The following is a 12629-nucleotide window of genomic DNA, read 5'->3' on the forward strand; positions in this document are numbered from 1 at the left end:
CAGCAAAATGTGCCAAGTTTATGTTTGGTCTCACCGATGTAAAGAAGACCACATCGGGAGCACCAAATGCAGTAAACTCAGTTGAAGGAGAGACAGGTGAACCTCTGTCTCAGCTGGAAGGATTGTTTGTGGTCCTGGATGGAAGTGAGGGGGGTGGTGTGCAATGAATCACCAAAACATCACTATCAAAGTCTCTTATGACTTGTCCATTTAATACTTCAGGGTATGAAAATCAGGGAGTTTGCCTGTGGGCCAGACATGAGAAAAATTCATGGAAGTAAAGAGCAAGAGATATGAAGAATGAAAGAAGTGGACAGAGAGATTAAAGAGACACTCAGAAAAGAATCCAGTCTCCACTTGCACACTGCCTTCCTTGAATCTATGGGGGCAACAAACACCCAGATCCAAAATAACACAAAGGGCTCACAAGGTTTTGAGCACTTTCACTTGCCGATTGGCTAAAAGGAACAGGGAAATGTTAGTACATGTCATTGTGCTGAGAAGGCATCATGTAAATATAGAGGGCAACCAAGCTCAGGTTCTTAATGTGAGCAAACTAAGCTGGGCCATGGCCAATTTGGCATAGCATTCTTTATACACAATGATAATTATACCAATATTATAATATAATGATACCAATATTATACACAGTGTGCTAGACCTGCACAACATGTGGAGGCACAGTTAAAATTCACAGCATCTAGAGTTAAGGTCATGTCTTACCATGACTTTGGCAAAAACACACTTTGGAGGTCTCACACACTTAACAGCAGCTATATACTTTCAAACAAATTTAGTCAAAATGAAGGTCGAGAACCAGATTAAAAAATAACTTTGTACAGTCATAATAGAGTTCATAGGCTACATTAAATGAAATAAAATGAAAAGAGCAATGTGACAAATGACCAACAAATTTGCACTCTATTGATACAATAGGCCAAGATGCAATATTACCTCCACAAGGAAACTTTGCAATTTAGTGTGACATGTTTACATAGCTAATTTCTATAATAAACATGAAAGTAATGGAAAAGTTGACGGGATGTTTTGCAGAAATAGGATATTGACACACACACACTAACGACCTTATTTGTTATTTTCACCTCCCTCACACAAACACACCAACATCTAATACTCACTGATGGCATCACAAATATCTCCTGTGAACCTGTGGGAGAATGTTTGCGAAAGCCCAACTGACATCTGTGTGTTGTGATGTCATTGCGATGTTTAACATTAAATGGAGAATAAAAATGTGAACTGGAAAAAAAAGTACTACGAGTGTAAAATTCACTCTGAAGGCAGCCACCCACCAGTGTGTTCAAGTAAATTCTCTTCCTGTCTCAGGAGCTGCCCAAGGAATGAGTAGATGTTCTTGGATGTTACTGTACACTGAAGATGTGAGTATGATATAACATTACATCCCACTACATCATTCTAAACATAATTCTAATTGTTTAAAAGATGAAAGAGAGTGTGCCTTCCCAGAGAAATATAACAGTGAACAATTTGAATTCCAGACATTATTCTTTGAATCAGTATTCTTTATAGCTACCGACTTTATAAGGATTTCTGTTGTCTGCCAGTGTTCATTACTCAGACATCCATCAGCATAGTTGAACAATTGAGAACTCAATACATGATATTTAATGACTTTCCCAATCATGTAAGAGGGCAGTTCATATAAATGAGCTCCAAAAACCTGTGCACAGATTGGTTTGAGGTCAAACTGTGGAATTCCCAACTATGCAGTTAAAACAGAATTGATAAATTACCACAGATCACTGGCCAATTGAGCTGCCACGGGCTCAGCTGGTTTCACAGGATCTGCCTTCCACCATCTTCTAGAGACAAGTTAGAAGAGTCAGGATCCTTGCAATTATTCCACATGTTGCTCAGCAGAATGACACCAATTCCATTCATGTTTCTGTGCCACATAGAAACAAAGGAACTGCACACGCAGTCTGCGGCAGCACACTCACCCTATGACTATGTTCTGGACTACAGAGTAAGTGGGTCCATCTGAAAAACCCACCTAAGGCTATGGCAGCTGTTTTGTAAAAGAAATACAAAAGGAATGCATTAAGAAGGAAAACAAAATCACCGATTTTCAGCGACATCCACGAATCCCGCTCCCCCTTACCCACAGCTGTTGATATTTTCCATTTACAGATAATTCCCTCTTGAATTGAACCAGCCTCTGCCACACTCTCAGCCAGTACATTCCGCATCCTAACCACTCACTGCCTGAACAGGTTTCTCGTGACACCCATTGCTTCTTTCCCACTTGAATCTGTACCCACTCGAATCTGTACCCACTCATTCTCGATCCTTGCACTAATGTGTGGACCTCTCATGATTCTAAATACCTCTAAAAAAATCAACTCTTAACCTACTCTTTTCCAAAGAGAGCAGTCCCAACTTCTTCAATCTACCTTACAGAAGTTCATCATCCCTCAAATTATCCTTGTAATTCTTTTCTGTATGCTGTCAAACACTTCATAACATTCCCAATGTGTGGTGTCCAAAACTGGAAACAGTTCTCCAACATTTTATACAAGTCAAACATAATTCCCTTGCTTTTGCTACACTCTGCCCTTGCTGATGAAGCCTAGAACACTGTATATTTTATTAAGTGCTCTCTTAATCTGTCCTGCTACCGACAATGACTCACAGACATAGACATCCAGCTCCCAGTGCTCTTACAGTCTCCTTAGAATTGTGATTCCATCTTAATCCAATGTTATGATGCCTTTTTACATACTTGCTCCCCAAATGAATCACTTCATACATCTCTGCAATGAATTTCACCTGCCATTTGTCTGTCAATTTTACCAATCTGCCCGTCCTTTTAAAGTTCTACACTATTCTCCACATAGTTCACAAAAATTCAAAATTTTCCGATCATTAGCAACTGTGTTGAAACTGTGTTGAGCTGTGTCGGGGTCATTAATACATATCAGGAAGACCAGAGGTCCGAACACAGTTTCTGGGAAACTTCGCTACAAACCTTCCTATAGTTTCAAAAAATCCTATTAATCTACTCTATTCCTTGTCATTTTCATGGCTAATTTCATATCCAAATTGCTATTGTCCCTTTCATTCCATGAGCTCTATCTTTGCTCACAAGTATGTTGTACAGCACTTTATCAAATGCCTTTTGAAAATTCATGTGCACAACATCAACAACATTATTCTCATCAATTCTCTGTTTAAAAAAAACTTGTATTAAACATGATTTGTCATTAACCATGCTGGAGTTGCTTAATTTTCCTGCATTTGCCCACATAACAATTAACTTTGTCCTAAATGTTTCTAAAAGTCTCCTCACACCAAACTTAAACTGACTGGTTTGTATTTGTTGCCTTTATATTATAGTCTGGTGAAAAAGGATACGACCTTTGCAAATCTCCAGTCAGTTAGTACTGAGTCTAAGGAAGATTATCCCAGTGTGTTCAGCTCTGCACCCTCACTTCCCCCAGTATCCTTGGATGCAATTCATCTGGTCCTGGTGCCATATCAACTTTAAGCACAGATGTTGTGGTTCTGTTCGCCAAGCTGGGAATTTGTGTTGCAGACGTTTTGTCCCCTGTCGAGGTGACATCCTCAGCGCTTGGGAGCCTTCTGTGAAGTGTTTCTGTGATGTTTCCTCCGGCATTTATAGTGGTTTGTCTCTGCCATGCAAGGACTGCACAAAACACTACAGAGGACAAACAGGAAGACAGCTAATGATCCGTATCCATGAACACCAACAAGCCACGAAACGACACGACCAGCTATCCTTAGTAGCCACACACGCGGATGACAAGCAACCTGAGTTCGACTCGGACAACACTACTATTATAGGACAAGCCAAACAGAGAACAGCCAGGGAATTCCTAGAGGTATGGCACTCATCCACAGATTCTATCAACAAACACATCGACCTGGACCCAATATACCAGCCACTGCAGCAGACAGCTGGAACTGACAACTGGAAGCGGCAGGGACAAACCACTATAAATGCCGGAGGAAACAACACAGAAGCGCTTCACAGGAGGCTCCCAAGCACTGAGGATGTCACCTAGACAGGGGACGAAACGTCTGCAACACAAATTCCCAGCTCGGCGAGCAGAACCACAACAACGAGCACCCGAGCTACAAATCTTCTCTCAAACTTTAAGCACAGATATCCAATTCACTATCGATGATTTCAATTTTATAAACTCTTACAATGTGTGAACTACCTTCTCTTTCACCACACACTGGGCTGAACCTTTCTTTTGGTAAAAGGAAAATGGAAAGGATTAATTGAAAACCTCAGTCATGCCCCATGAGTAAACACACTTTTTGATCCCTCATTGGTCCCACTCTTCCTCTTACTATTCTTGCACAACTGATATACTGAGAGAGGACTTTTGAATTTCATTTTATGTTAGCTGCTAGTCTCACCCGACTATCACTTTGCATTGCTTATTTGCTTTTCCATTTGCTCTCTGATCCTTGTTAATTCAGCCTGATTCTTAAATTGCATGATCTGCCTGACATTTTAATCTCTATCTCTTTCACCGTCCGGGAAGCTCTGGATTCTTTTGGTTTCTGTTGTCCTTTGTGGACAAAGACCTTGATTGTGTTCAGACCAACCCTTCAAACTTTAATCGAATTGCAACCATTGTGTTCCCCTGAAAATTGTTAACGAGATAAATAACAAGATAAATTCAGCAGTTTTATCCAAAAACAATGACTTGATTTAGTTTTAACTCATGAACTGCTCACTGGCATTATTTACAACATTGACTGAAGAAACATATTCACACTGAGAATAACTCCTCTTCAACAGAAAACTGCAAACTGGCAGCAGATGAGTACCTTACCTCCAATCCAATTTACATTGTCCTACAATGTATCTTTTCACAGTGTGACACCTTTACCCAGAAACACCTCAGACTACCATTTGTCTATATCCATCAACTGCATTTAAAGTTAGAACACTCACAATGTATCAAGCAAACACACAATCAACAAATTGCAGCATCAGGATCACTAATGCACAGGATCAATTTATGAAGCACAGCCCACGCCAATTAAGTTTTATTTCAATCCTCATGCCAGTTAAATTGAAAACAGGAAAAAAACTTACCTGACCGAAGAGGTGAAGGAGACTTAAACCAGGAGGCAGCTGGGATACGCTGGGAATTTCCTCTTTGATATAAAATTGTAGCATGGCTGTAAGTTGCCCAAGGCCTCCTTTCATTTCTTCGCTCATCTCTTTGATATCTGGGAAGGAATGAACAAAACTGGTTGTCAACCACAATGAGAAAGTAGGCTTTGTGGCAGCTGTTCTGTCTAGACACATCTACTCCTCAATTCCATTTGAAGTGGTCACAATGATACATCTTCGCCGTTTTGACAGGTAAATAACGTACACAGAGTGCACAACACGCTACTGCCACTCATCGCTGTGTTTTTAAAAAAAAGCTGGACAGCAACTTTCAGGACAGGTGATAAATCAAAACCAAGCAATCTAATCTAATCTAATCTAATATGGCACACAGCAAAGGGTTTCTTTCAACACTCCATGATGAAGATTGGCCCGATCTGTTTTTGTTTCGATCAAGATGGAGGTCAGTGGCCTTAAAAGTAAATCATGTGAGGAAATATCCTTGTGCTTCAAAACTAACGAGTGCTAAATTGATGGATGAACTCTGATAAATTGTCCAACTCAGTGTGCTGCTGCTTCCCTGTGTGGAAGGGTCAGAACTGGCAGTTCTGAAAATACTGTTTTGTTACTGTCTCTTGGTTTGTGGGCATCACTGCAAGGTCAGCATTTGTCACCCAACTCCAACAGCCCTTGAGAAGGTTGTGAGAAGCTACTTTCTTAAACCACTGCAGTCTATATGATGTATGGACACCATGGAGATGTTAGGAATATTTTAAGCTGACCACAGTAAAGGAACAACGATATAGTTCCAAACCAGCAAAGTGTGTGGCTTGAAGGGGAAATTGGGCGTCGTATTCCTGTGAATTTGCAGGCCTTATCCTTCTTGGAGGGAGAGGTTACAAGTTAGGAAGGTGCTATCAAAAGAGGTTTGCTAAGCAGCTGCAGTGCATCTTGTAGATGGTACAAACTGCTGCCACTGTGCATTGCTGGTGGAGGGGGTTATTGCTGAAGGCAGTGGATGGCGTATCAGTCAAACCAACTGCTTTGGTCTGGACAATGTCAAACATCTTGAGCATTGTTGGCACTGCACCTATTCACGCTACCATCCCTAAATCCCTCACACCAATATATTGAGGATTGCCATTGACCGGGAACTGAATTGCCCCAGTCATATAAATATGTTATCTTTCTAGCACCAATCAAACCTCATGTTGACTTGTTTGCTTACTCAGTCCGAAATGTAAAACTGAGTTTCACAGCATCACTACTCATCAATTCCCCTCCTGCTGTAAGCCTCTTAGATTTAATCTTGTGTCAATCAGCAGTTTTTTTTGACTTCTCATTGACCGAAAATGACCCAAATATATTACAATCCCTACAGTGCTGAAAGAGGCCATTCAGCCTATCAATTCTGCACCAACCTCCGAAGAGGATCCCACCCAGACCTAGACCCCTACCCATAGCCCACATTTTTTTTTTAAATCATGGCTAATCCCATCAAACATGCACATCCCTGAACGCTATGGGCAATTTAGCATGGCCATTCCACCTAATCTGCATATTTTTGGACTGTGGGAGGGAACTGGAGCAACCAAAGGAAACCCACACAGATACAGGGAGAATGTGCAAACTCCACAGAGAGTCCCCGAGGCAGGAATCAGACACAGGTCCCTGGCGCCGTGAGGCAGTAGTGCTAACCACTGAGCCACTGTGCCACCCATTAACCCTGACCCATCCTCCCATTACACAACTCATAAAGGTCCATTCCATTTGGAATACCTAATCTGATAGTGCAGTGAGTGGTAATTCTTTCAAAGATTTCAAAGAAAATGTGATTTTGACATGAAGGAACAGAAATAATAGGAAGACGGAAGAAAATAGGAGAGTTGGACTAACAGCGTCATCCTTTGAAACAGCTAACAGTGGCTTGATAGACAGAAAGGCCTGCTCCTGTGCCATGCAGGCCTATATTGTTCTGAAATCCATTTTGTTCTAACATAAAAAGGCCAAGGTTTCAAGACATGCTCTGGAATAATTGCCGATGGGCTTGCATTCATAACTTATGTACCTTTGACAAGCTTTCAAAGAACATGCGTGACAAGCAGAAATTATAAGATTGTAAGAAATGCAGGAGGAGATCATCTGACCCCTTGAACCTGCTCCAATATTCAACAAGATCTTGGCTCATTTGATTGCGGCCTTTATTCCGGTTTTTCTTGCCTGCCCCCGCCGTAACCCCGGACTCCCTCAGTCACAAAATCTACCCAACTCAACTATAAATATATTCATAGTTCAGCCTTCACTGTTCTCTGGAGTAGGGAATTTCAAATACTAATGAACCTCAAAAATATTTCCTCATTATAGTCCTAAAAGGGAAACTGTAAAATCTGAAACTTTGTCAATTTTCTCTCATGGGCAAATATTCTCTCAGCATCCACTCTGACAAGCTCCCTCAATATGTTTCAATAGGATCACCTCTCATTCTTCTAAACTGCAGTGACTACAAGCCCAAGCAGCTCCACCTTCCCTCATAAAACAATACATTTATGTCAGGAATCAACCCAACGAACCTGCTTTGAACTGCCTCCGATGTAAGTATACCAAAATGGCATGGTGGCTCAGTGGTTAGCACTGCTGCCTCACAGTGCCATGGACTCGGGTCCTATTCCACTCACGGGCAACTGTCTGTGCGGAGTCTGCACATTCTCCCTGAGTCTGCACGGGTTTCCTCAAGCGCTCTGGTTTCGTCACACAGTCCAAAGATGTGCATGGATTGGCCATGCTAAATCTCCAAGGGTGTGCAGGCTAGCTGGATTAGCCAGGGGAAATGCAGGGTTGCAGAGATAGGGCAGGGGAAAGAGTCTGGATGGGATGTTCTTTGAAGGGCAGATGTGGACTCAATGGGCCGAATGGCCTGCTTTCACACTGGAGGGATTCTGTATTTACAAAACAACTATTTGAAAAATCTCCCCGTCTGTGAGACACTTAGAGATTTTCCTGACAAGATAGAGCACTATATAAATTCAAGATTATTATTTCTCTTTAATAGCTCTACAGCCATTTTGCACACTTGGCAATTATTTCCTATACATTTTGAAGCCCTGATGCTAGTATTCATTTGTATTTACAGAATTTGACTATTTTCTGTAGCTGGAGGCAACATACTGAATTAAACTTGATTAATCTACACTGATGGAAATGGAGAACATCATTAATAAATAAAATACTATTAAACTGTGGGACAAAAACCAATTTCAGAGAATAGGTGCAGTTACATTGACACTAAAAGGATAATTAAGGCTCTGCTTACATCTCAACATCATTACAAACATGAGCTGTCAGACATTACTCAGCAGGCAGCATCTTTGGAATCAGAAGGTTGCATGTTCAAGTCTCACTTCAGAAACCCAGGCACATTTAGGCTGATATTTTAATGCAGCATTGAGGGAGTGCTGCACTGCTGGAGGTGAAATGTTAAACCAAGACTCCATCTGGCTCCCTCAGCCAGACGTTAAGGTACTGTGACAGTATTCAAATAGAAACGGGGTTATTCACCCCAAAGTCCTAGCCAACATTTATCCCTCAATCAATACCACAAAGGCAGAATATCAGATTATATTTTCATTGCTCTTCATGGAACTTTAATTGAGTACAATCTAGTCACCATGTTTCCCCGCATTATAGCAGCAACTCTACTTTACAAGTGTTGATTGGCTGTGGCACACTTTGGGTTGACCCACATTAATGAAAGAGTCCATATCACTTCAGCTTCTATCCTTCTTTCTGTCATTCTTTTATCCAATTTTATGATTTGAAAGCCTTGAAGCAGGTGACATGCTCAGGCATCATTTGGTATGCTTGCCTTTATTTGTCAGTGCATTGAGTATAGGAGTTGGGAGGTCATGGTTTGGCTGCACAGGACGTTGGTTAGGCAACTTTTAGAATACTGCGTACAATTCTGGTCGGACTTCTATAGGAAGCATCAGGTTAAATCTGAGAGGATGCAGAAAAGACTAAAAAAGATGTTGCAGGAACTGGAGTGTTTGAGCTACAGATAGACGCTGGAAAGGGGCTATGGCTTTTTTTTTCCCTGAAGCATCTGAGACTGAGGTGACCTTATAGAAGTTTATAAAATCATGAGGGGCATGGATAGGATGAATAGCCAACATCTTTATCCTAAGGTGGGGAGAGTCCACAACTTGAGGGCATAGGTTTAGGGTGAGAGGAGAAAGATTTAAAAAGGACCTCAGGGGTAGCTTTTCCACGCAGAGGGTGGTGCATGTATGGAACGAGCTGCCAGAGGAAGTGGTGGAGGCGGGTGCAATTACAACATCTGAATGGCATCTGGATGGGTACATGAATAGGAAGAGTTCAGAGGGAGATGTGCTAAATGCTTTCAAATGGGACGAGGTCAGATTGCAATGTCTGGTTGGCGCAGACAATTTGGACTGAAGGGTCTGTCTCCGAGCTCTATGACTTTATGAGTGCAGTTACACACAGGTCTGACCAGCTTTTTGCGGCAGATTTCCTTCGTTAAAGGCCATTGGTTAGCCAGTTTGAATTTATGACCATTGACGAAAGTTTCATGATCATCATTAATGAGATTATAACTCTCAGTTTTCAATTCTCATTTTTAAAAAGAAAATTTATTTCAAATTCCACCAGCTGTCACTGAGGGAGTTTTAACTGAGCGCCCTTGAGCATGAGTGCAGACCTCCAGCTGACCTGTCCAGTGACATTACCACTCAATCAGCAACAATCTGGACATGAAATGTAATACCAATCTGCTCAGCTATAGTTATAGAAATAGAAATTAATTCATGTGTATCTAAATGCAATTACTTCAAATCAGAGCCAGCTCTGAATGAGTACTTGCAAGGTACAAAATGAATCAAAACCACATTAAACAAAGAAAATTAGTGACCTGAGGGAAAAAGGGGATTATAACAGTCAACCTTTCTTTCACAATTTCCAAACAGTTTACCCAGAATTAGCCCTGGGGCAAGTCATCTTGGCATGTTTGCAGATTTGGGGAATGAAGGTTTCTTCTAGCTTGTCAGCATTTCAGAAGGGAAGAGAAGATTAGTATGTGACTGGAGATGGGATAGAAGGGAATGGAAGCCATGTTTAAGGGGGTGGGGGGGGGGGGGGGGGGGGTGGGGAGAGGCAGACTAAATGGAAGAGGTCCAAGAAGGAGATGGATAAGATCGAATTCAAAGCACCTAAAAAATCAACATAGCTGCAACAGAAACAAAAAAAATCCTATAAGATGTCTTTTTTCACGGAGAGTTTGAACAAGCTTGTGAGAAACATGAACAGCTTGCTCTACCAAATTAACTTCTATTATGAAAAGCAAAATGCTAGGCTACCAATTGCATTTTTAAACTGGCCTATCCAACTCAACAATGAGCAGATAAAAGAACTCCTTGTCTGTTGTTAATTAGTGACTGTCTTCCATCTCAGACCCCTGATTGATTACTGTTCATGTTCATTTATTGACATGTTTGATTTCAAGGCCCATAGCCTCGCCTTTCCCAATACTATAACACCTTCCAGGCCCTCCCACCCTGTGACATTTCTGTGTTCCTTCATTTGTACAGATTCACGATCCTAAACTCTCAGTCCTATCAATCCTGAGCATTAGAATTCCCGCCTTCAGCAATTTGAATAATCTCAAGGTGTTTCTTAGAGATCCACCAAATCTTTTATCAAGTTTGTTCACCAGTCATAACTTCTCTGAAGGTGACTCGGTATCCAATTTTGGTGGATTACACGCATGTAAGCAGCCTGGGTTACTTCACCGTGTACTACATAAATGCCAGTTGTTGATGTTTACTCACTAACAATTCAGCCTAGATTATGGTGCTCCAATTAGTTTCCACTCTTTCAAAGCGTTCCTTACAAAAATTTTAAATGCCATTTATGAACATCTTTTCATCTTTGAAATCCTAGCATCAAATGCAAATATTACAGTCAATATCACAAACTGTTCTCTTCCAGATTGCTAGGTAATTCTTAATTGTTATTTACCATTAAACCTGTATGCCATTAAAACCTGATCTGCTCTACATCTCGCAGGCAATATGAAAATTAAAATCTCTCATTATAGCACCACAAAGCTGTATAGGATGGAAACAGATCCTTTGATCCAACTCAGCCATGCTGACCAAATATCCTAAATTAATCTAATCCCATTTGCCAGCATTTGGCCCATATCCCTCTAAACCCTTCCCATTAATATACCCATCCAGATGCCTTTTAAATATTGTAATTATACCAGCTTCCACCACTACCTCGGTGGCTTGTTCCAGACACGGACCACGATCTGCATGAAAACGTTGTCCCTTAGGTCCCTTTTAAATCTTTCTCCTCTCATCTTAAACCTATGCCCTCTAGTTTTGGACTCCTCTATGATTGGGAAAAGACCTTGGCTATCTATCATACCCATGCCTCTCATGATTTTATAAACCTCTATAAGGTTGCCCCTCAGCCTAAGACAGTACAGGGAAAACAGTCCCAACCTATTCAGCTTCTCCTTATAGCTCAAACCCTCCAACCCTGGCAACATTCTTGTAAATCTTTTCTGAACCCTTTCATGTTCTGCAACATCCTTCCTATAGCAGGGAGACCAGAATTGCACACGATATTCCAAAAGTGGCCTAAACCAATGTCCCGTACAGCCATAACATAACTTCCCAACCCCTACACTCAATGTTCTGACCAATAAAGGAAAGCATACCAACACCTTTTTCACTTATTCTGTCTACCTGCAACTCCACTTTCAAGGAAATATGAACCTGCACTCCAAGGTCTCTTTGCTCAGCCACACTCCCCAGGACGTTAACATAAGTCCTGCTCTGATTTGCCTTTCCAAAATGCAGCAACTCACATTTATCTAAATTAAATTACATCTGCCATTCCTCAGTCCACTGGCCCATCTGATCAAGGTCCCCTTGCACTGTGAAGTAGCCTTTGTTGTTATACACTCCACCTCCAATTTGGTGTCATCTGCAAACTTACTAACCAAACCCCCATGTTCACATCCAAATCATTTATATAAATGACGAAAAGCAGTGGATCCAGCACTCCACTGGTCACAGGCCTCCAGTCTGAAAAACAACCCTACACCATCAACCTTGTCTTCTACCATTGAGCCAGTTCTGTATCAAAATGGCTAGTTCTCCCTGTATTCCATGTCCTTAACCTTGCAAACCAGTCTACCATGAGGAACCACATTATATTTGAGAATGGTTCCCCTGACATAAACCCCTGCTATATCATTGATGCTCATAGTCTATAGATAACTCTGGACCAGAGTCTTGCATCCATCGCTGTTCCTTCGTTCTATTCAGAATGTCCCTGCTACCTCAGCACGATCACCGAGAGATCCTGTATCTTTTATTGCTGTAATTGTGTCTTTTATCAATGCAGTTCCTTCCCCCTCAATTCTCAATTTCCCAGGCCCTTCTGAAGTTGCCTAGAACATTGA

The 12629-nt window shown here is 41.3% G+C and overlaps 1 protein-coding gene across 3 annotated transcripts in view; it reads right to left on the reverse strand.

The window, feature by feature from the left end:
- Nucleotides 1-12629, reverse strand: part of smyd3 (SET and MYND domain containing 3) — a 796202-nt gene that overhangs the window by 519237 nt on the left and 264336 nt on the right. For all 3 annotated transcript variants that reach the window (XM_043695426.1, XM_043695428.1, XM_043695427.1), the window contains exon 5: nt 5120-5256. In XM_043695426.1, coding sequence (XP_043551361.1) covers nt 5120-5256 — 137 coding nt within the window. The remainder of the gene's footprint in view (nt 1-5119; nt 5257-12629) is intronic.

The sequence above is a fragment of the Chiloscyllium plagiosum genome, chromosome 9 (assembly GCF_004010195.1).
Source record: "Chiloscyllium plagiosum isolate BGI_BamShark_2017 chromosome 9, ASM401019v2, whole genome shotgun sequence".
In the NCBI taxonomy this organism is placed as follows: domain Eukaryota; kingdom Metazoa; phylum Chordata; class Chondrichthyes; order Orectolobiformes; family Hemiscylliidae; genus Chiloscyllium; species Chiloscyllium plagiosum.